Source organism: Castor canadensis, chromosome 10 (genome assembly GCF_047511655.1).
Source record: "Castor canadensis chromosome 10, mCasCan1.hap1v2, whole genome shotgun sequence".
Classification (NCBI taxonomy): Eukaryota; Metazoa; Chordata; class Mammalia; order Rodentia; family Castoridae; genus Castor; species Castor canadensis.
The window spans coordinates 61,742,972-61,768,606 of record NC_133395.1 but is presented as its reverse complement, the minus strand read 5'-3'; the positions used below and the strand labels follow the sequence as shown (position 1 = coordinate 61,768,606).

The 25,635-nt window shown below is 38.4% G+C and overlaps 1 protein-coding gene and 1 pseudogene across 9 annotated transcripts in view; one reads left to right on the top strand and one right to left on the bottom strand.

The window, feature by feature from the left end:
* Positions 1-3,977: 3,977 nt before the first annotated feature.
* Positions 3,978-25,635, bottom strand: part of Cysltr2 (cysteinyl leukotriene receptor 2) — a 35,468-nt gene continuing 13,810 nt past the window's right edge. Inside the window, exons 3-6 of one of the 9 annotated variants that reach the window (XM_074043397.1) lie at positions 24,244-24,372; positions 21,242-21,813; positions 13,957-14,029; positions 3,978-7,517 (exon numbers count right to left, since the gene is read on the bottom strand). In XM_074043397.1, the coding sequence (XP_073899498.1) occupies positions 6,506-7,517; positions 13,957-13,973 (1,029 nt within the window). In that variant the 5' untranslated portion in view covers positions 13,974-14,029; positions 21,242-21,813; positions 24,244-24,372 and the 3' untranslated portion in view covers positions 3,978-6,505. The other 8 variants (XM_074043399.1, XM_074043396.1, XM_074043401.1 and 5 more) reach the window with 8 other exon arrangements.
* LOC109691113 (small ubiquitin-related modifier 1-like) lies at positions 18,284-25,451 on the top strand (annotated as a pseudogene).

The following is a 25,635-nucleotide window of genomic DNA, read 5'->3' as shown; positions in this document are numbered from 1 at the left end:
TAAAGAGATTAACAAGAGTGAGAAACTATTAATTATAACCATGCCACTATGAGAAAATGCATTTTTTCAACCATGCCACTTTGAAAAAAATGCATTTCTAGAAATGACAAGTAAAATGACAGTATCCTTGGGGAATTGGTTTCAGGACTGTCCACCAATACAAAAATCAATACAAAAATGCTTAAGTTCCTTATGTAAAACAGTGTAATATTTGCATATAACCTATACATATTTGCTTATGTACTTTAAATAATCTCTAGATTACTAATAATACCTAATTTGATATAAATGCCATATAAATAGTTGCATGCTGTATTGCTTAGGGAATAATGACAGGAAAACTCTGTGTGATTAGTACAGATGCACTTTGTTTTCAAGTATTTTCCATCTGTAGTTGGTTGAATCCATGGATGCAGAACCCACAGAATTGGAAGGCCAACTGCAATGGAGATAAAAAAATGCAAAACATAGTCTTCACAATAGATTAGACACAGAATCCAAATCAGGTTAATGAAAAAGAAATCTATACTTCAACACATCATAATGATCCACATCAAGTGCAGTTGGTGAGAACATGAGGTCCGAAACTGTACTGACTGGGTTTTAGTACTGACCCTATCATTTGCAAGATCCGTTTGACAAGTTACTTCAAGCTACCTCTCTGTGACTCAGTTTTCTCATCAGTAAAATATGGTTAATAATATGTTTAATTTCTTTCTTTTTTTATGGTACTGGAGTTTGAATTCAGGACTTTGTACTTGCTAGACAGACACTCTACCACTTGACCCCATGCCTCTAGCCCTTTTTGCTCTGATCATTTTGGAGATAGTGTCTTCCTTTTGGCTCAGACTGGTCTGAACTGTGATTCTCCTACTTCATACTTCCCCCCATGGCTATGTACCACTATGCCCAGCTTTTTTCCATTGAGATGGGATCTTGTAAACTTTTTTGCCTTGGCAGACCTGGAACCATAGTCTTCTGGCTCTTGGCCCCCGCATAGTTTTCAATGACAAGGACGTGCCACTGCGCCCGTCCATTCTTTGAGATGGGGATCTCATAAACTTTTGGCCCAGGCTGGCCTCCAACTATGATCCTCCCAATACCAGCCTCACCTGAGGTAGGATTACAGGTGTGAGCCACCAGCACCTGGTTTAATTTCTTGTATTACATGAAAAATGCACACGCAGTTTTTAGAAGAAAGCTTGCTACTGCTATTAAAGGAATGGCTGCTGCGGAGCTGACATCTTATCAGCAACAACAAACAGCAGAAGATGGTGGACCAGTTATCAATTTGCAATTCTAGATTTGCACACATACTTATCTATATCTTTGTCCATTGTTCCTTCTTGCATTTCAGACTGTCCAACTGTTGCCACTTTTCTCTTGTCAAGAACACAAAATTTGTAATTGCCTTTAGTAAATGAAGATTTATTTGTATTTCATTCTCTAAATTTTCTTCATATGAATGTCACATGAAGCCACTAGGCTTAAACAGGTTAAAAGTCTCAAATGCCTCCAAGGAAATAGATCTATGGGAGTTCACATACACTGCTGGCAGGGTATAAATTGATAAAACATTACAGGTGGTTAGAGTGTTTCAGGTGTCCCTCAGTTCTTGGATACGATGCCTGATATTAGATAGGTACAGAAAACACACACACACACACACACACACACACACACAGTAGGAACATAGTAAGGAGTGATTTATTAGCAAAGCAAAAGCATACCTGGAGATGTGAGGAGGGTAGTTGTATAAGTCAACCTGTAGAAGCTCTTGAGGCCTGGGGTTTTATCCAATAGTGGAGGGGTTTCTAAGTGGTATGAAAACCAAGGACCCTCCTAAAATGGTTTGATGACTACAAGGCTGCTGCCCGAGTATGGGAAGTCCCGAGTATGGGAAGTCATATGCCTGTGCATTTGATCCTCTTTGCCCTTTCCAGTTTGACTTTGATCTGGGGAGTGGGCTCCATAAGGAAGATACAGGGTCTTTATTTAATTGATGGTCCAGGGTGTGAGCTATTTGGGGATATAGAATGGAATCTTATAGCCTGGGGCCGTATCTCATTCTTGCTCATGTCTACCTAGCTTCCTATGCTAACAAAACCAATTTGGAAAAGAGTTGAATAACACCTGAAATGTTTATCATGAACGCATCCTCAAGTGTACAATCTGGAAAATACTTTATGTGTGTGTACTGAGAGACATGAATGAAATATCCATAGAGCATTATTCTTAACAGTAAAATACAGATGATAACCTAAATCTCCATTAACAAGATTATGGATAATTAAATTGTTTGTCATCCAAGCAGCATCATGATTCTCAAAAAAAAAAAAAAAACTGAGTGGAAAAAGTTACTATATTATTCCATTTCTAGAAAGTATAAAAACATGCAAAACTAACTAATATTTTGCATGGGGACATAATTTACATGGCAAGATTATAAATAAATCAAAATGATCGTTAACAGGAAATTCAGTCTAATGTTGATCTCTATGAGCAGTGATGTGACAATGATTGTGGCAGTACTAATAATATTTTATTTCTCATGCTAGGGAGTAAGAACAGGTAACAGTTTTATTCTTCTATAATGTACATATTTTTATTTATATGAACTATCTTGTGACTAAAGAATGAATGTGACCTTCTAATCAAATAAAAATGGCTCCATATCATCATAGTTAATTTTAAGAACATTAGTTTATGACAGACTTTAAGCACCCATTCCACTTGGCTAATGGGAACTTCAGTCTTGGTTATTACAAGGATTCCCCAATTTGTAACAACTTCTTTCTCACTGCATTTTTCACTGTGGTTTTTATTTGTTCTCCTTAAGCAGCTACTTCCATCTACTTTGGGGTCGAAGATCTTTGGAGTGACCATCTCTCCATATTCTTGGGCTTCCCACTGTTCTCCCCCTTCTCCCCTGAATGGGTCTCAATTTCCAAACTCTTCCAAACAGAAAATCATCACCTTTACCAAATCTCTTCTTCTAACCCACTTTTGCCCAGTTTAATATCGTCTCTACTTGTGAATAAGTTGTGATTATTCAATATTCGTTAAATTATTAAATCTTTAAATTTAATAAAATTTAAATTCCAATATTTAAATTTATTAACATTTTTATTAAAATTAGTGCTTGCTTCTTAATTCCCTATTGAAAAAGAGCAGTTCCAAATTCAACCAAAGTTTGCACAATAAAAATCCTTTCTTCCAATTAAACAATTTGTATATTTGCTTGAGGAGGTAACTAATCTCTCAAACAAAAAAAAGCTATGAGTAAAACCCCAAGACACTCCTGGCCTTCACTTTGGTAGATAAAGACTTCTGTTTTTGTCTACCTTCTCAGGAACAACAATCTTCACCAACTTCAGGCTTCTGGTTGGAAAAAGGAAGAGTCATGGGGAAATGAAAAGTAAAAGTTATTAAGAGTCTCTCTCTCTCTCTCCTTTGCCATGTCAGTGTCCAGGCTTTTTTAAAAACTCAGAATTAATTTGAATTTTTGAATTTAACTTTAATTTTATTTCAACTATGTATGTTCACAGATTGCACAGTTAAACAGTTCTTAGAATGAAAAGAGAAGTCCCCACCCTATTCTTCCATCACCAGCAGAAGCAGTCCATTCTTTTTGCTGCTTCTTTTGATATTCACCTCCTGTTACTAAGTAACATATTTCTACAGCTACTTGTCATTTCCCAAACTTAGACAATGTGCATTCTTTCTGATGGGAACTCAGGTTACTTACACCTCTTTCTTACACTGTACATCTTCTCCCCTCATTTCCTGGGAAAAAATCGTATCACAGTATTTCTGTATTTCTGTTATTCTCTACGTAGATATTATTCACAGCCGAGCCATGTAGTGTACTATAGTTACATTCCTTCTTTTATACAACAGTTTCTTTTTCTCTAGCATTTAAAAACTGCATTGTCTTTTTACTTGAGTATTTTCTATATGTTTGCCACTAGTTCATCTCAAGCTCTCCAACAAAATATAAACTCCTCTCAACATGTGTGAGTCAGTTGGTTTATTGAGGTTTTTTTTTTTTTTTTCTCGTGATATCTCCTAGAATCCTTTGAGATTCCTGCTCCAACTTTCATGAGTCACTTTCTAACCTTGCTGCACATCAATATCCTGGTCATTTTCTTCTCTTTTCCTCTATGTTGGATTCTTTGTTTCATAGCTGCTATGTTTTATGCTGTCTTGATTCAGTCTCTTGTTTTGGAGAAGCACATCCTCCAATAGCTTTCTGATGAAAGTACAAGGTACCATCAGTATCTGTCAGCCTAGAATAGGGAAGTTTCCCCATAAGCAGATGTTCCAGGGACCTGTCTTGACAGCTATCCATCTGTCTGTCTTCATTCTGGTAGCTGAATAGGGAAGGGTGCTTGGGTCCTCGTTTAGGATGAAGACTGCTTCATTCCCTCCCTGGCTTCAGAACATTGTCTCCCTTCCAGCCCCACCGTTCCAGGGGTCAAGAGCTCCAAAGAGAAAACCTTACTTTTCTTGTGAGGATGAGGAGTGGTATATACCTGGTAGTATAACAGGTACTAAGAAACTGTTTTTGCTAAAAAGCAGTGACCCCTCACTTAGGCCTATGAGTTAACTAAGAGCAGGAAAAAGCTAGGCATCCTGTTTCCACTTTGCATTTGTCTCCATTGTTCTCTCTCCTGCAGGCACCTTAGATACCGAGAACAGGACTCATCAATAACATCTTTATGATGAGGGACTGAAACTACCTCCAAGGATCAGCAGAGCCACCAGGACAGACTACTTCATATGACAACGAAGCTGCATCCTGGAACAAGAGTAATCATCTCATGGGAACCAGATTGCTCCCCTCAAGTGATGATGCAATAACAACTTTTCCAGAGCCCCTGGCAGAACCAGAACTGAGATAATAACTAACCAGGCCACACTTTCCCTAGAACTGCTTAATTACTCATGCTTCCTTCTCCACTGCCCCAATTCTTCCTCTATTTAAACCAAAACCTCATGTCAGTACCTCAAAGATGGGTTGAAATGCTTTCTGCCTTCTTCCCATGGCACGCACCGGGTGCATTAATAAATCTCCTTTCTCTGCCCATCACCTGTACTCATGTCTATAATCAGCATCTTGGAGTGACCTATGGATCTAACATATTGGAAACCCCAGTGCTAGGCTCCTGGCCTAGGATAGTGGTTACAGTGGGAGAGGCATGGCTCTTAGTCAGGCTTTCAACCAATGTTCCTAGAGGTTCACAATGCTTTTGCATGGAGGCCCTTAAATTCTTACTAGCTGTGTGACCTTAAATGCACTTCTTAACTTCTCTGAGCTTCCATTTCTTCCTCGGTGGAATGAGCTTTGGTATGAGGGTTATGTTGGATTAATGAGTGCAAAGTGCCTGGCATATCTTCCCAGCATGGGGAGGGTGCTCAGTTGTTGGAAGTATAGTGGCCATGGTGGTACTTGGTATATCCTTTGCCTTGTTTCAGTGGACAGAAAGAATCCGCTCCCACTATCCAGTACTCTTTTTATACTTTCTACCCATGTTCTGATGAAATGTTAAGAGAATTTCAGAGGTACAACAACCTGTGCAACTTGTTCTTTCCTCCACCATTTCCCTGATTGCCCAACCCAAACCCTTACAGCCACCTCCTTTATTCTGACTCCCATCCCAATGGATTAAGGATCAGGAGTGATGACTACAGTGAAGTCAGTTCAAACCCAGTCTCAAAGTAAAATTGAGTTACATGTCCATGGTCCTCCATCTCCCCTATTCCATACACAATACTATCATCCCCTAGGGCAGTGGCCCACCCACCTTCTCCAGCCCCTTCTATCCTTACTAAAGAAAGAGGCAAAGAAAACATTCTTGCTTTCACTGTGCTACATCCCCTCTCCCAGGGAAAATGAAATTCCTCCTTCCCTACTTATCATTAGCTGTCTTTTGCCTCAATGCTTCTCCCCCCTGCTTTCTCTCACTGTCCTTGTTTGGGCTTTGACTTGCTTTGTTGCAGGGAAGACTTCCTCTTCTTAGTCAAACCCTCCCCTGAATTCTTAGGATGCTTTTCTTATCTGTGCTGGGTCCTCCAGAAGGTTTGTTAATTGGCTGTATGTCAAAGGATTTAATAGGAAAGGGGGCTGGAAGCTGGGGATGTCTTAAAGTTAAGAACTGAGAATGCCTGATGGGCCAGATATCTGGCACGGATTCTGATGAAAAGCAGGATTCACTGTGCTTAACATGTTTTTCCCAATTGGATGTTTCAGTATGCAAGACTGTAATAGAGATTTTTACCTCCTACATCCCTCATTTAGGAACTACTGACAATGCACCTGGTGAAATTCCTGACATAAGTCTTATTAACAAAAGTCATGTCAATTAAATGATGAGAATTAATACTTGTTTGGAATGATGTAGATACAAAGTAATTTGGAGATTCCAAGTAAATGAAGGTGGACACCAAGACACATGAACAAGCCCCACCTAATAATGCCCTATGCTCTTGTTTCTGTTTTCATCTACCCACAAATAGGAAAGTTGCACTTAGTCTTTGTCTTCTGTAGATGATTTTTTCTGAATATAGTCTTTAATCTATTCTTGAAATTCTCTCCAGCAAAGTAATAGAGAAAAGGATTGATGCAGCAATTGGCTGCAGCCAAGGACAATGTGATGACCACGGCTTTATGCAGCCCATCTCCGCATGAATCCATGTGCCATGTGATGAGGTGGAGGGTCCTCAGTGTATGATAAGGTAGGAAGCACAAGAGGAAGATGATCAATGCAATGATGATGGTGATCAGTGCCTTCTTGTGAGATGCACGCAGACTCAATTCTGGAATCTCTTCCTTTAACAGGACCCGGATGATAAGCAGATAACAGATGCTGAGAGTGAAGAATGGGAGCAGGAAACCTATCACCAAGGCAACATGGTTCATGATCAGCAGCTTATCACGTTTTTGGGGATTCAGCTCCAAACATAATGTGATGTTGCCCTTAATATCAGAGCCAGTCTTCAGAAGCACTGATGAAGAAGCCATGAAAAAGATCCATATGATCCCACAAAGGATCCAGGCACTCCTGATGGTGGTGACGTGGAGGAGCCGAAATGGGTGAACAGTGGCCAGGAAACGCACAACACTCAGCACAGTGAGGAAGTAAATGCTGGTGTACATGTTGACATACAAGGAGTACGACACAATTCTGCAGGCCAGGTCCCCAAATATCCAGTTGGAGCCTCTGAAATAATAGTGAGCTCTGAAGGGCAGAGTGGTTGTAAACAGGAGATCTGAAATGGCCAAGTTGAGCATGAAAACATTCACAGATGTGGATTTCTTGTAAGGCTGCAGGAAAACATATACAGAAAAGCCATTTCCCAAGGCTCCCAAGACAAATATTATCAGATATACTATTGGGTAAAATTCTCTCTTAAAGTTTTCAATCGTACAGTTCCTGTTATTGCTAAAGGTTCCATTTGGTTCCATTTCAGATGTGGTGCTGGATACAGGCAAGGACACAAGATTTCTCTCCATGCTGGGTTAAAAAAGAAACAAGCACAAAAAAGTTACTCTCTATATTTCCTTTTTCCTTCTTAATCATGATAATATATTTCTAGATTTAAATGAAAAAGGGGGAAATACTAGTTTTTCTCTGAAACATGAGTTGAAAATATTGGTTAAGTCTTTACTATAAATTGCTCTGTATTTCAGGAGAAATTTCATAATTTATAGAATCTGGAATGATGGATAATTTATTTGGATGAAACTGAAGCCTTCAACTTGAGGAATTTTTGATTTTGTGCTCATGTTGATAGGAGTTCCTTCCTATCATACTGCAGCCTAAGTCTACTGGGCAGCATATTTCTCATCAGAAACAATCAGGGACAGAAGAAAGTGGGATGACATTTCTCAAGTGCTCAAAGCAAAGACTCTCCAACCTAGAGTTCTTCAACCAGGAAAAAAATATCTCTGGGGTATGAAGAAAAAATAATGACTTTCTTAGGTGATAGAAAACTTTTTTTTTTTAACCAGAAGACTTATCCTAAAAGAATGTCTTAAGGAAGTTTCCTAAAAAGGGAGGAATCAACAAAAGAAGTAAACCTGGAATATCAGAAAATAAGAAAGAACATGATAAGCAAAAATATGGGTAAGTTCAGTAGGGTTTCCTTTGTTTTGAGTCTAAGTCATATTTTATGTTTGAAATAAAAACTATATACTGCCTGATGTGGTTTTAAATGATTTAGAGAAATTATTTAAGATAACTGTACTGTACATGAGGGGAGATAAAGAGAATATAAAGGGAGGTAAAGTTTCTATACCTTATTCGAACTGGTAGAATGATGATGTTAATAGTCTGTGATAATAATGTTTATATAAGGCATCAACTAAACAGCTATACAAATATATATACACTCAAAAACTGCAGATAAATTAAAATGAAATTTTTAAAAGTTCAAGTAACCAACATGAAGGCAAGAAAACTAAAACAGATAATACAAATAAAAAAACAAAAAAATAAAATGTCGAGTATATTAAAAATTATATTAAACATGAATGACCTAAATATACCAATTAAAAGATAGGTTGGCATACTGGAATATTTGAAAAGCCCCGACTATATACCATGTACAAAAAAACTCACCTGAAAAAGCAGAACTTTCAACTGAAAGTAAAGTAGAAGGATGGAAAACACATGCCATTGAGATGAAACCACATCTTGGGAGCATACACACACACACACACACACACAAACCTCAATTGAAATAATATGGAGTGTATTCTCTAACCAACATAGAAGCAAAGTAGAAATCAACAGCAGAAAAGTCTCTAAAGATCTGGAAACTAAACAACACAATTCTAAATAGTCTGTGGGCCAAAGAGGAAGTTTTGAGGAAAACTAAATAATAGGTTGAACTGAATGAAAATGACAATACAACATAACAAAATTTGTGAGACATACCAAAAGCAGGGCTGTACAAAACCAAACACATACATTATGACATTTAAAAAATCCTTAAATCAATAGTACAAGCTCCCACCTCAAAAAGCTTTGAAAAATGAAATAAAACCAAAGCAAGGGAGGAAATAATAGAGATAAGATCAGAAGTCAAGAAATTGAAAACAGAAAAAATAATAGAGAAAAATCAATGAAACCAAGACCTAGTTCTTTCAAAATATCAATACAATTTACAAACCTCTAGAAAGACTAAAAAGTAGAGTAGCCAGAAATTATCCTTATCAGGAATGAAACAGGGGAGATCAGGGTATCTTTAGTAAAAGATACCTTAGGCATCAAAAGGATGATAAGGGAATACTATGGACAACTCTACAAACATAAATTTGACAACTTAGATGAGATAGACTAATTCCTTATAAAATACAAACTATCCTAACTTGCCCAATATGAAAGAGATAATTTAAATAGCCCAATAATTGTTAAGGAAATTGAATTCTTAATTTAATACTTTCAAAAAAGAAATCTTCAGGTCCAAGTGGTTTCACTGACAAATTCCACCAACTATTTAAGAAAAAACTGACATCAATTCTATACATATTCTCTCAGAAAATAGAAAATGAGGGCAGACTTCACAATTTATTTTGTGATGCTATTATTACTTTCAAATCAAAACCATGTAAAGATAATGCAAAACAAAAGACTGCAGGTTAATATTAACAGTATATCCTTGAGAAAATACTAGCAAATACAACTTGGCAATACATAAAAAGAATTGTATGCCATTGTATCAAGTAAGATTTATTCCATGGATGCAAAACTGCCTCAATAGTCAAAAAACAGTCAATATAATCCACATTGACTGGCTAAAGAAGAAAGATCACATTGATCCTTTTGATCATCAATACAAGAAAAGCATATGACAAAATTCTATACTTGTTCATGATTGAAACTCTCAGAAAAAAAAGAATAGAGGAGAACTTCCTCAATTTGAGAAAAAGCATATGCAATACTCCTACAGACAATGTACTTAATGGTGAAAGACAGAATGCCTTTCTCAGCAAAGATCAGGCACAAAAGATGGATGTCCACTGTCATGGCTCTTATTCAACATAGTGCTGTAGATTATAACAGTGAAATAAGGAAAAATGGAATAAAGGTCACACAAATCAAGAAAGGAAGAAATAAAATACTCCAATTTTTAGATGACACAATTTTCTTTACAGAAAATCTCGAGGGATCCACAAAACTCACATATACACACTCCTCTTGGAACTAATAAATGGATTCAACAAACTAGCAGAATACAAGATAAACATACAGAAATCACTTATGTTTTAATAAACCAGCAATGACCATGTGGACACACTGAAATTACAAATGCAGTATATTTACATTCTTTCAAAAATAAGATAAAACATTTATGTGTAAATCTAACAAAGTATGTGCGGGACATGTATGTGGAGAACTCTAAATGCCAAAGAAAGAAATCAAAGTTTTTAACAAACAGAGGAACATACCACATTCATGGTTTGGAAGACTCAACAGAATAAAGATGTCAGTCCTTCCCCAATTGATATAAGGGACTAATGCCAATCCCCATAAAATCCTTGTATGATTTCTTTTTGTAGATATGGTCAAGATTATTCTAAAATTTATACAGAAGGCAAAAGAATTTGAAAAACAAAATATTTTGAGAAAAAAGACTAAGGTGAGAATAGTCAATCTATTTTATAACTACATAATAAGACGATATGGCATTGGCTGAAAGACAGACATGTAGACCAAAAGAACAAAATGGAAAACATAAAAACAGACTCACACAAATCTGCCCAACTGATTTTTGACGAAGGTGCAAAAGCAATTCAACAGAGGAAAGATAGTCTTTTCAAAGGTGCTGGGAAACTGGATATTCATGAGCAAAAGAATGAGCCTTTACTAAACCTCCCAACTTATACAACAATTAACTAAAATAAAATATGGATTTAATGCAAAATATAAATTATAAAATTTTTAGGAAAAATGGGAAATCTTTGTGATTTAGGATTAGGTAAAGAGTACTTAGACTTGAAACCAAAAACATGGCCCATAAAAGGAAAAATTGAAAAACTGGATTTCATCAAGATAAAAAAGCTTTTTTTGAGACAGGGTCTCACCACATCCAGCAAGATAAAAAAAAAAAAAAAAAAAAAACTTTTGCTCTGCAAAAAATCCTGTTAAGAGAACAAAAAGAGAAGTTAAAGAATAGGTGAGAATATTTCAAACCACATATCTGACAAAGAACTCTGAAAACTCAGCAGTTTAAAAATCCAATTAGAAAATGGTTTAAAAAAAACCATAAACACTTCAGAGAATTATGCAGATGACAAACAAGTACCTGAAGAACTGTTCAACATCATTAGCCATTAGGGAAATGTAAAATAAAACCACAATAAAATATCACTACCAACCTATTAGAATGGCTAAAATAAAAAACAATGGCAACACCAAATACAGAGAACATAGATCACTCACATTTTACTGATGTGAGACAGTCATTCAAGAAACAACCTGGCAGTTTCTTTAAAAACTAAACATGCAATTGTCATACAATTCAGTAGTTATATCCTGGGCATTTATCCCAGGGAAGTGAAAACTTCTTTTCACATGAAAACCTGTACATGCATGACTATGATAGTTTTATGTGAAATATTCCCCAAATGGAAATAATTCAGATATCCTCCAATGGTTAAACATACCATGGGACACTATTCAGCAATGAAGAGTGAATTGTTGATACACTTAATAACTTGGATTAATCTCCAGGTAAGTATACTACATGAAAAACAAACAGAACCGGGTATGGTGGCAATCCCAACGCTCAAGAAGCTGAAGCAGAAGGGTCATAAGTTCAAGGCCAGCTGGGTTACATAATAAGAACCTGTATCCAAAAAGCAAAACAAAAACACTCTCCAAAATTTCCAGTGAACTTGGGAGGATGGTAGATGTGGCTATAAAATGGTGGCTTGAGGAATCCTTAAAGTTAAAGGAATAGTCGTGTCATTGTCCTGTCTGTGATATTGTACTATAGTTTCACAAGATCTTACCTTTGGGGAAAGAGTACAAGAGATTTCTCTATTATCTCTTACAACTGCATGATAATTTATAATTACTTAAAAATACAAGAGTTAAATTTAAAACACAAGTTAGATGTGGTTTGAACAAGATATGCTGGGAAACCTGCAGAATTCCATCCAGAAAGAGCAGCTCAGTAGTACTTGTAGAAAACACTTAGATTTCACAAAGTCTTTTCCCCCCTTCCCTCTACCTCACAACATACCTTCCCCAACCTGTCCACACTCTGAATTTGGAGAGATGACCCCAAGACAGATAAGAGCTTGCTGCAAGTAGTAATGAATGCAACTTGTCCAAGTGCTAGTGTGTTTCTGGTGGTCTCGGGTTGGGGAGCAGTGAAAGAAATGGAGTTCCACTAAAATCCATCGGAAATGTCCTCAACCTAGTATAGACCTCCAAGACCCATGCCCAGGGCTGGAGAGAAGTTCACATGAATCAAGCTCTAATATTTTATTGAGAACCTTCAGCAGTGGGTTTATTTTCTTAGGAATAAATCCTAGGAATTTATTATGTTAATTGATAAATTTGAAATGTTTAGTTATCTGATCAGACTTAGAAATCTGGTAAGTTGGAAAAACCATTCTTTAGCCTACTATCTGTTTTATGGACTACTGTCCTAAGAATTGTTAGTGTATCAGAGGAAAAATCTATAGGGAGAGTGTAGCAGGGAGGAGGATCAGAAAAAAATAGTCTAGGCCTGAGTCCTGAGAAAGTAGCAGGGAGGTAGGGACAGCATAGAAGGGAGGTAGGGATGGCATAGCAGAGAGATAACACCTGAAAAATCTAAACAGGAGGAAGATCACGTAGCACTAGGGAGGGGAAAGTCACATAGCACTAGGGTAAAGTAGCCAATAAAATTAAATATAACCATATACAGATTAGACCTTGCTTTTTGCTTCTGTAACCTGCTTGCATGGTATATAAGGTGAGACCCCTTTGTTCTCGGGGCTCAGCCTTTGAACACGAATCTGCTGAGTCTGTGCTGGCACAATAAAACATTGCTTCCTGCTAATTGCCTCAGAGTCTCGTATCTCAGCTAGCAACCTCCCTCAACAAGAGGACAAGCAAATGCCCTAGTCTGTGGTCCAGCTGACCTTAGGGGATGAGAGTGAGGAGGCCTGGCACTGTTTACAACAACTATTCTTTGAATAAACTTGGCTCCCTCATTTCTAAACTTATAAGGGCTTCCTCTGCCTTATCTTCATAACTGTGAGAACTACTTTGTTTCTTTTTCAGTCCTGATTGGAGATAATCGACCTTTGCCCAAACTCCAGATACACAAGGTCAGACAAGGGCCATCTTAGAGACCATTGCAGCTCTCAACCCGCCCTTCTTCCAGGCCAGATACCTACTTCCTCCAGGCGTCCTCACGCATGCTTCTCTCTACAATGGCCACGGTTTCACCAAGGCCAAGTGGGACTGCTATGGCCACTCTGCGGAACTCTGACATAATGAAGAGGATTTACTTGAGAGGCCCTTTAGAACAAAAAGTAAACTTCAAGAAGACAGCTCTTGTTTGCCTAAGAGAAATTCTTTTGCTTAAATGTGGAGATGGGGTAGCCCCAACCTTTATGTCCGTTCTTGGGAGATTATTTTATTTTATTTTTTTAGGTTATCATTGAATATTTTCTTTCTTGGGGGATTACTAAGAGTTGACTTTCCAATTAGGAAATTGATAAAATTGCCAAGGGCTTAAACCAATTTTAACACAACTCTTTTTTGTGTTATATTTTGAACCCTATTTTTCTATATATAAACTTTATTCCTTTTCTTTTTGGAGGGAGCATAGACTTTTTCGGTATTCATTTCATGTTCATCTGAAGCTGGCTTCTCTTTCTTTCCTTTTTTTCCTTTTTCTATATTCTGCTTCCTTTCTGTTCTCCTATCTTAGGAAATTAATGATTACCTTATCAAAAGAGTCATTTGCTTTTTATGTGCATGTTCCGTGAGGATTTAGTCCAGATAAACAGTCAAAATGTCTGAAAGAAAGCAGAAGTTGTTAAACTATATCTCTTTTGGTAGACACCAAAAGTACATTTCCATAACAGCCTTTATTATTATAAGAAAAGAAGGAAAGGCATTATCTTCAAGTTAAAGGAAGAATAAAATTTAGGCATGATTCCGAGTCTTTAGAATAATTATTTTAATATGAAAGCTCATGTAAGTACACTATTTTGGTTTAGACAAGGCCCTCATGGTTGAATTTCTATTGATTAAAGTAGATTTCCTACATCGGTTGTATAATTCCAGAATTTCCATAACTTGTTTAAAACTTAAAATTATACACAGAAAATTGTTTTGATAATAGTGAAAGGTTTAATTTTATGAAAGTCATACAAAGCTATAAATGAGTAGGAATTATTAACTAAAATTGTAATTTCCTGATAACTAACTTTAAGATCTTAGACAAATGATTAATTACAAGTAATCTTTGGAAGCCTAAATGATTTTAAATAAGAAACAGGTATACACCTTGGCCATTAAATATAATTTTTAACTTTAATTCTTAAAATGATGAGAGATAAAATAAGCAAATGGTACTTACTAACACTATATGTTTATATATCAAAATTGTTTAAATTTGATGAAATAAATGCTAGTAGATGGGAAATATCTACACATTTTTTCTCCTTTTGTGCATGTATGTGAAGGAAAAGAAGGTTGGTAACTTTGGTTAAAGATGATAATTAACGTAAATGGTTACTACAGTTTGACTATGGGTAGTGAAAAGTGTTAAGGGCTTGTTCCTCAAAGCAGTACCACTGGGAGGTGTTGTGGGACATGGGACCTACTGGGAAGTCCTTAGGTCATATAGGGAGAGCTTTTGAAAGGGACTGTAAGGACCCCAATCTTTTCTTCCTTTTTTTTTTTTTTCTTTCTGGTTGATGAGGTGAACAATGTGCTCTGCCATATACTCCTGCCATAAGGTGCTGCCTTGTGTGAGGCATAAAGAATGGGGCCACCCCACCATGGACTAGACTTCTAAAACCATGAACCCAAATAAACCTTTTCTCTTAAAAGTTAATTGTCTCAGGCATTTCAGTATAGTAATGGAAAGCTGACTACTATGCAGAGAAATACTTACACATGATAATGAATGTGATTTTCTGTTTGTTTAAGAACTTTAGGAAAGTTAAAACAGTTCATTGAGTGAGTAAATTTAATACATTTTACACATTATTTTGTTTAATAGATTCCATTTTAAAGCTATAGTTGAACTCTCTAAATTTTTACTTATTTGTATATTTATGTCTGTGTATACCTAAATGTATAAATGTAAAGGCATTTTAATAAAGTCTTTACTAAAGATTACATAAATAATATACAAAAAATAAACTTAGAATTTGGGTCTTTTTTAATATAAAGTAACATAAAAATTATGCCTGTATCAGGAAAGACTTCTTTTTTGTGAACAAAATACTGTTAACTTTCATTGCTTTTGACATACTTTAAAACCATTTTTAAAAAGATGCCTTGTTTTAACAAAAATAAAAGATCAGATCTTAATAACTGTTGTCAATTGTTGTATGTTTTCACAATGTTACCTACAATTATTTCTTCACCTTGACATTATTGGTACTTATAGCTTACATCTTTTCTCCTTGACCACTTATTCTAGATTCTTCCTTTCCCAAATTCAGTCCCCCAATATCAGAATAATTGAGCTATTGACATGTCTTTGGACCTCAAACTACCTTTGGGTTTTGCTACTATGGCCATTAACAAATTGTTCTTGCATCCTATGAAAGGAAGGACAATTAGATTTCTAAATATCTTTTCAGCTTCAACTAACCTAAAACTATTGTGGGAACTCTTTTGTTTACCAAACACTAATAATGAACTGATAGATAAAAAAGAAAGTAATCTTTTCTTAATTATACTTAAGTGAAATATGCTAACAGAAATATCTTCTAAGGCTGACACACTTTTTTCAGTTAAAAAAAGCATGCCCATGTATAAGCAGAGACATTCCTATAGCACTGTGCATCAAAAGATGGAGGCGTGGCTCAAGCAGTAGAGTGCCTGGTTTGCAAGCAAGAAGTCCTGAGTTCAAATTTTAGTTCCTTCAAAAAACAAAAAAGAAAGAATTTTTTTCCTCTAGGATTTTAAATTCATGAAGCCATTTTTCTTTTCTTTTTTTTCATGAAAAGTCTGAGCAGCAACAGTAGGGGCTCCCAGTCAATTATGTGAGGATCATCAGAGAGCCCAGTTCACTGCAGCCTTGCATTATGTCCAGTGGCCCCTGCACAGCTGTCTTGACTAAGAGTCCAGCAGCTGCAGCAGGACTATTGAAACCTTCAGTCAACATTGTCAACTCAGGTCCACTAAATTTAGTAATTTCTCTGCTTTTGTTGATAGAAAAAGCAAACTCTGGACTTTCAGCTAGTCACCCAGCCTCCTCTGCAGTGTGTTGATTTCCCTTCACAGGTCACCAACCATGACCATGACTCTCTAGGCCCAGTGGCCCTTCCTCCCCCATGAGTAGAACAAGATGCCATGATGGGAACATCTGTTACAAAACTATCCATGCACAGACCTTCTAGAGTATCCTTAGAAATCTCTGATTTAATTATTTTTGTTGTTGGTTCATACTAAAAAGGAAAAACTAAGAGTTGCTAAGTACATTATACTATTGCTGACTTGAATTTACCCTTGGAATACAAGCTTCTCCCACAAATAAATTCAGAAGGCTAAATTAATTGCCCTCACCCAGATCTGTCAGCTGACAAAAGACAAGTGAACAGATATTTATACTGATGTAAGTAAGGTGCATGAATTTGGGTGGTTCATGAATTTAAAAAGCTTTAGAAATAAGGAGATCCTTGCTGCTATAAGAAGCACTAAAAACAGAATTAAACAATCTTGAGGTGCTTTGCTATGACCTAGGGGAGAGATCTGAGCAGAACTGCTTCTTAGTAGCAGAGAAACACTGGCAACGATATTGAAGCAACGCTAATGGATCATTTCAAGGGCATTGCAAGGGTGTTGGTTGCACATCCTACCCGCATCCACGCAAGCCTGGGGACATTGTAAAAGTAGAACCTGGACAACCAAAGTCTCAAGACCCCTGTGAACAACTCCTGAAGGGTCTTTGAAGATGTTATGGTTATTGTTGTTTTTCCCACAGTGTGTTGGGGTTTCTCTTTGCTGGGGAGCTATGTCTGAAATGGTAGAAAACAAATTGCTTAATTATATATTCCCAATTTGGGAAATCCTAACTCTCCCCTCCAGGAATAGAGACACACAGTTCACTGATATGGTAGGAGCAGGAAGGTTTTACCTTTTCCACAGAAACGTCTCTGTCCTTATCATCCATCAACATCAAGAGATATAATGGGAACCATGGAAATTCTAAAGCCCTCTAGCTGCTGGTGGCCACTGTGCTCCGTGACTTGATGACAGTGAGCTCAGCCTCCTGGGAACTCACAGATCCTCTCCTGCAGAGCACCTAAGAGGCTGCCTCATGCACTTAGGGACTGCTTTCAATCCTTACTTGATGCTATCCTGTTTCAATCTGATGGGACAACTGCAAGAAAGTTATATTTTTAAAAGATCCACCTAAACAGCCTTTGGGTGACATGAACCCTAGATATTTGGTCTTCTAGAAAAGACATTAGAGGACTGAGCACAATGACTCACGTCTATAATCCCAGCTATTTGAGAGGCAGAGAACAGGGGATTGTGATTTGAGGCCAGCCTGGGCAAAAAGTTAGCAAGACCCATCTCAACCAGTAAGCTAGGTGTGGTGCTACATGCCTATCATCCCAGCTGCGAGGAAGTTGTAAAAAGGATTTTGGTCCAGGCTGGCCCAGGCCAAAACAGGAGACCCTATTTGGAAAAATAACTAAAGCAAAAAGGACTGTGGATTTGTCTCAGGTGCAACACCCTGAGTTCAAACCCCAGTACCACCTTTAAAAAAAAAAAGAGAGAGAGCGGGGAGAGAGAGAGAAAAGACATCAGAGAAAAACTCTTTTTGCCTTAGATTCATGTTTCCAACTAAAATAACATATACCCTCCTACCCAACTACAGGAAGTCCATTCTTTGAAGAGACCTCCAGCTGAAGACTTTTTGAAATTCCTCAGATGGTGTTGACTTACAGAAGTGGACAGCCCCCACCCAAAACAGGTGTTGTGCTGTGGGGAAGGGACATGGGTTTGTGAATCCCAGAGCGAGGTTCTGTCTGCCCGAGGCTGCTGCTGTGTGGAGACCCCTAGGTGAAGCCACCATCATCATGTCTGACCAGTAGGCAAAACCTTCAACTGAGGAATTGGGGGATAAGAAGGAAGGAGACTATGTTAAACTCAAACTCAGTGAACAGGATATGTGAGATTCACTTCAAAGTGAAAATGACAGCATGTCTCAAGAAACAAAGAATCATACTGTCAAAGATAGGGAGTTCCAATGAATTCCCGCAGGTTTCTCTCTTAAGGTCAGAGAATTGCTGATAATCAGACTCCAAAAGAGCTGGGAATGGAGGAAGAAGATATGATAGACATTTATCAGGAACAAATGGAGGACAGTCACTCAACAGTTTACGTATTCTTTCTATTTTTTTTCTTTTCCCCAAATCCTTTTTTATTTTTAAAAATAGTTCTTTTGTAATGTGGCATTCAAAATGGAATTGAATACTGGCGCTCCATCTCTTTAAAACATCTGGTAATTTGAATTCTAGGGCTCATTATTCACTATTGTTTGTTTTCATGGTGCTGATTTTTGGTGCTCAAACCTCAGCCCCCTTCATATTGCCCTCTCATTTTGAAAAATTACACATGTGCACAGAGAGGCCACTTTTGTCAGGACTGTGCATTTTCAGGTTTGTGATAATAAAAAGATCAACCAATGTGACTTTCCAGTTGGCCCTAACGCTCTAGCACGTGCTTGCTTCACTCCTGGACTATGACTTTCAGAGAGACTGAAGTTTTTCATGAAACTGAACTGTGGGAAAATGACCGTTCCCTAACTGGAAGCTACTTTTAAAGTCTGAGGGTCTGGGCCAAAAGAAAAGAAATATCAGGTTTGGAGTCAAGATGACAGGCATAGTGTGATTAATGACTAACCCCAAAGATGGCTTCACTGAAGAGAAAAGCATAAGATTACAAAATCTTGTCAGAAGAACCCAGAAAAGTTCTAATTTTCATTAGCAGTTAATAAAGTTACTCACACAGAAACAGAAGTGTACCCAACAGAACACTGCTCCATTCTGATTTTATTTGTACTTTTTGAACTGGGACATGGGTTTTAAATGGACATTGTCTATACCACCTTCATTAAAATGAATAGTATTTGTAAAAAAGTTAAAAAAAAAAAAACAGCTTACATGCAGACAGAATAAAAAGAGTTTTCTGATTTTTTTTTTAATGGTTGTGGTAGGGAGGCACCTCACTACCCGCTACCTCCCACTCTCTCAGTTGGGCCATAACTCCAGTTCTGTTGTTTGTAGTTTGTTTTCTGACAGGGTCTCTGCTTTTAACAGAGATCCTCCTGCCTCCACCTCCCAAGTGGCTGGGATTACAGACATATACATCTACACCAGGCTGATTTTGAGGTAGGATCTCACTAATTTTTGCCCAGGATGGTCTTGACCCACCATCCTCTTATATCTGCCTTTGGTGAATTTTCTGATTTTTCTGACAGGGAACTTTCTTTCCCTGTTATCTGGTACCCATTGTATTGATTACTGAACTTTGGTCACCTCTATTCACTAACATGATCTCCCTTGACTTCATCTTGTCATTTTGGACCCAGTATGATTTTTTGCCACTTAAGAAAGAAGCAAAACTCCCTGATGCATTTTGCTCAGACCATAGGTACTATTCTTAATCTAACTAATTGCTGGCAAAAATTTAATCACTGGCTTTAAAAATCATTTCAAAAAAGATAATTTTAGGCTGAGGATGTGACTGAAATGATAGAGTACCTGCCTAGCAAACACAAGACTCTGAGTTCAAACCCCACTACTATAAAAAAAATATTTAATCATAGGTATCAGTCTTAAGAACACAGTACACTGATTCCATGTCGATAAAATACTTCTAGGTCCTTACAATTTTATCAGCAAGACCTAGCCCTTCAGGAGTGGGGGCAAAGATGGGACATAACACTTTAGGAGTGAGGACAATGATGGTGTTTCTTTTGAATGAAAATAGTCACTTCATCTCCCTCAGAGACACTGCAGCCTACTTTTGGGGCCCATTTGACACAACTGGTGAAATCTGCCCATCTCAAGTGACACCTCCACCAAATATGGAACAAGGTTCATTCCTGTTGTAGCCAATGACTCTGAAACTCTCAAATCAATACCTCTACCCCACTAGGACAATCCTGATAAGGACATCAAGCTTACACCCACCTGCCACACATGCATTTCTCTCATGTATTTGGATAATTGTTAGAGATGTTTTAAACTACCACCCCTTGAGTTAGTGACTCAAGTGTCACCCAAAGAATCCAGAGAAACTTCTAAGAGGCATCAGAGAATATGTGAGGGAACTCTTGGAGGGAGACCTGATGCCCTGTATCACAGCCTTGGGAGGAACAACAGCCACAGCTAGGATAGTGCATCTGGAGACGATCATGCAAACAGTTTCTGATCCTGGAAAAAGTCATCAATCACACAGCTTCTGCTCTAGAAGCCAGGATTAAATTTAAATCCATTAGGCAGTGTTGTCATGAAGAATCATGAGCCACTGAGAAATTTAAGCTAGAGTAAACACTTCTGGGTTCACTCGCACAAATACTCAGAGCAGTCCATGACTAGATGAAGAGCATCCTGGATGTCTAGTCAAAAACCAGATGGGTTGGGGGACCTATTTTGATTGTCTGAGCATGATGTGGGTCCCTGTCGTCAGAATCTGTTATAAGAACTAAGGATCATGTTTGTTTCTGCAAACTGCTGCTTCTTTGAATCTACCCCAAATTACTTAACTTCAGCACAAAACCTGTAATGATTCCTTTACAACATCTTCTTCCTCAGACACTCTGGTTTCCAGTTGTTTGAATTTAGAAAATAGTATTTTTTTGGCATCACTGGGGTTTGAACTCAGGGCCTCACACTTACTAGGCAGGCACTCTTACTACTTGAGCCACTCCACTAGCCCCCGGTTGTTTTAATTTAGGGTCTTTAGGATAGAGAGCACCCCTTCAATGATTAGAAAAGACACAAAAGAGAAATAAAAATTTTCTTACTTACAGGTCTGGAGGGTGGGTGAGGTACACAGCTCATCTGGAGGTCATACATATGGAGATCAGGGAGTACAGACAGGAACAGAGAGACGAACCCACAGGCCAATCCCTTTATTAGGTACAGGGCATCCCATGGACAGTTCCAATTGGAGGGTTAAAGGAAGTAAACACAAGTTCCAAGAAAAACACTGTGACTGAAACATGATCACTGTGACCTAGCTTCACAGTCCATGTGGGGTATGATGACCAGCGAGACCAGTCAAGTAGGGCATTAGCTATCCTATAGGAAGATGTCACCAGGAAATGGTTGTACCGGGCAGATATCTGAATTAACCCCACTGAGAACCTGGTGGTAGGGCGTACAACTGGAAACATCCAAGAGCGACTGAGTGCCACTTTGGGCATGAGAGAGTTAAACTAGTATTTGAGAGGGAAGCTGTACAACATAAAATTACAAGCGTGCACTGCACCACTGGTATGCATGCTTCCTGAGATATGAGGCCACAAACTCAGCCTTGGTCGATCATAGGCATGTTCATAATGACCTTTGAACCAGACCCTGAGAATTCCCGTGATGGTCTAAAGAGTAAAAGAGACACAGTAAAGCATTAGTGTAACCTACTCCAAGAAATGGTTTATAAGCATATTCCTTTCTCTCTTTTCTTTTTTTCCCCAGGCAGGACTGGGACTTAAACTCAAGGACCTGTGTCTGCTAGGTAGGTGCTCTACTTCTTGAGTCACACTTCCAGCCCTTTTTGCTTTTTTATTTATTTACTTTTTGTGGTACCTGGACTCGAAGTTACTCAGGGCCTTCACCTCCAGCCACTCTGCTAGCCCTTTTTGTGTTGGGTATTTTCAAGATAGGGTCTCGCAAACTATTTGCCCAGGCTGGCTTTGAACCGGGATCCCCCTGATCTCTGCCTCCTGAGTAGCTAGGATTATAGGTGTGAGCCACCTGCGCCTGACCCTTTTTGCTTTAGTTATTTTTTAAAATAGGGTCTCACTTCTTGCCTGGGTTGACCTCAGATCATGATCTTCCTCCTGTACTTCCTGCATAGTTGGGATAACAAGACATGAACCACCATGCCCAGCTTATTGGTTGAGATGGAGCTTTGCCAACTTTTTGCCTGGGCTAGCCTCAATCTACCATCTTCTTGATCTTTACCTCCCAAGTAGCTGGATTTGCAGACATGAGACATCACAGTCAATTTATAAACATATTTATGACACACCAGTAATATTTTTTAAATTTTCTTTCAGAAACCTATGTGAAGATGTAACTCACAAAATTGGGTTGGTCTGAAAACAATGTTAAAAATATGAAAGGTTTAATTTTGGGTCTTTTTGTTTGTTTCTTTCTTTAATTCAACTCTTCTTAAAATATCTTTCACAGACTACAAATCCCCTGAGATGCTCAATGGTCAACTCAGCCTGAGAAACACAGCAAGCTCTGGTAACCCTTTCTTGGACATTTATAATGCATTTTAAAGGATCTAGGGGCCCTACAGAAAAAGAAGCTTTATTTGCAAAGAATTTCTCTCCACTTTTTGGATTATGAAATTTCTTTTGCACATTAACACATTCTAACACTCCTCAGAACTAATGTCCTACACACTGTTACTATGGAAATGCTGTTGTTATTACATAATTTATCTGGAATACTATTTTAATAGATGGGAAAGAGAACCCCGCCCCCAATCTGATGGCCAGATCAACCAAGAAGGGAGTTGGGGAGTGCAGGGTTCAGTCATTTGGAGTCAAGGAGTGCTAAACACTTACTATTCGGTGAATTAGCTTTTCTGAGCTCCCCTCACTTCATTTGTAAGATGGAGATTGCAAATGAAGAGCTACCCTAGCAAAAAGGTGGTTTAAAACAAGAGAATTTTATTCTCTTATAGTTCGGGGGGGCTACAAATCTGAAATCAAGTTTTCTGCAGGGCGTGCTTCCCTCCTATGCTGGAGGGAAGAACCCTTTCTTGCTTCTTCTAACTTCTGGTGGTTACCAGCAATGCTTTGCATTCCTTGGCTTGCACACGTCACTGCAAATTGACTCTGTTGTTGCATGGAGTTTTTCTTCTGTCTTCACATGACCTTTTCTGTGTGTGTTTGTTTCTCTGTATCTTCTCTTCTTTTAACAACACTGATTACATTAGGCTTAGGACTCACCTTACCTAGTATGATCCCATTTTAACACAATCCACAAAGACCCTATTTTTAAGGAAAATCACCTTAAAAAGACCCTGTTTTTAAGGACAGAGTGTATGTGTGCTACCCAGGATACTTGGCACTAAGTGAGGGTGATGACTATCCCACTGTCATGGATGAGTAGAGATGATCTAACCTTAATATCTATCATCCCATTGGCCCCCAAGGATGAGTTGATAGCATTGACTCAGATTTATACATGAAGTGTGAAAAGTTAACTCCTCTCAGCATTTGTTAGAAAGGCGTGTTCTACGTATTCCAACATGTTTATAATGAAAAGCTCTGAAGACCATACTACTCCTTTGCCCTGAGTCTATTCCTTCCAGGGAACTCTCTGATAAGCCTGACTTTGAAGCAAGGCATCTGTTGGAATCTTAAAGAAAATTTATATTTAGTAGGACAGGCAAGAGTCTAAAAAAAGTAGAAACAGACTTGAAATCAAGTCCTTAAACTCTTTGACCATGAAGACCACCACTTATTCCATCTAAAGTTTAACAAGGTGTGAAGTTCAGTGAGAAGGGCCACCTGGGAGGCTCAGGACTTGCTCAGCCATTGATTCCTCCCTATGGGGGTGTGGCAAGCCTTCAGGGACACTATGGGCTGGAGAAAAGTCCCTTATTACAAGCAGGGCATGGAATTCAGCAATAAGAGTTCATTGAAAAAGATGATAATAGGTGGTTCACCAAGGAGTTGAGTGGAGCATGTGGACCCACACCAGACTTCTGCCACATGGACTCCTGGAGCACATGGGGAGGGATGCAGAAGTCAGTGAGGAAGTCAGTCTGCAAAGCATGTTGCACTTACCATCAGGCCACAGTGCAAGGTGGCCCTGAGTCTTGGAGAGCATGGATGCTAGACAAAACCCTGGGCACATCACTCCAAACAGGGATGCCCGGACAGGGGTCCATATCCCTAATGAGTTGGGAACCAAATCTCAGGAATAAAAGAGAGAGCTAATTTTAGAATTAAGCAATGAAATCAGGATCAGATCAACACCACAGGTAACACTGAATCTGAGTTGCTTAGGTTGGTCTGCCTGAGGGTGGGGGTTGGTTCTGGGCTGGTGGGGAGAAGGAGAGTGGGGTGGGTACATGACTGTCAGACAGCCCCAGTTGTAGGGAGAGGATGACCACAGAATCTGAGGGCATTGATACCGAGAGTATCTTATTCCCTAAAAAGCTAAAAAGAGAAAATAAATATTCATACTTCTTAGAAACCTCATGTAGCTAAAGACCACTGACAAAAAGCAGGACAGCCCAGATTCAAAATTCCAGCTAGTTCAACATTTTCTTTGATAAACCTTTAAAATATTTTCATTCTTCTTTTCTGCCCATGTAAAATGCACTTGGTTATACCACACTACAACTTTTCACTAAACTGTAAGAAGAAAGAAAACCTTACATGCTAGATTTTAGACTGTAAGACCAGCCAGGCCAATTAAATATGTGACAGGAAGCTGAGAAGTCATGTGAAGAGGGGATCATTTGACAGCTTACATTCTACTGCCTCAATGGGAGAGGACCGTGCATGTGCACAGCTTACTGCACTGAGAGGAGACTCAGAACAAAGAAAGAACAAGACTTCATCTTCAGTATTACTGGTAATTAAACAACAGCAAAGGAACTGGGAAAAGGAGCAGCAGATGGAGATCCCATATTTGAGTTATGAAGATTGAACATGCTACGTGACCAGTTAAAGCCGATGAGGATGACTAATTTACGTGGATGTTGCGTTCATAGCAAAGTTGCACAAAACTTCACAGAAGTTATTTTTATTCATGTTTAGTAAAACATATCTTTTGATGCATTCTCATTAGACTTTGGAGCAGAGTCCTCTCCACCCTCTCCTATCAACAGTGACCTTGCACGCACTCGTGTGCCATCCACAATTCTTAGAAATGGACCTGTGTCCTTCCCACGGAGTCTGGGAAGACCAAGGTGCTCAGATACATTGCCTCAGACATAGGACAGCAACACACTGACTCAGAACAGCAGCAAGCCGTGTGCAAGTAGACAGCCAGTTGCCCCAATGTGGTAAATGACTAAAGAACAGATAGTCTTCTGAAGAACAGAGGTTGGTGCACATGCGTCATCTTTACAAGGAACTAATCATGAGATTTTGTGAAGAGGAGCCCTGGGAGAGGATAGCAGTATTGACCTGTCAGACAGGGAAAATCAGTATACCTATGATGCCAGC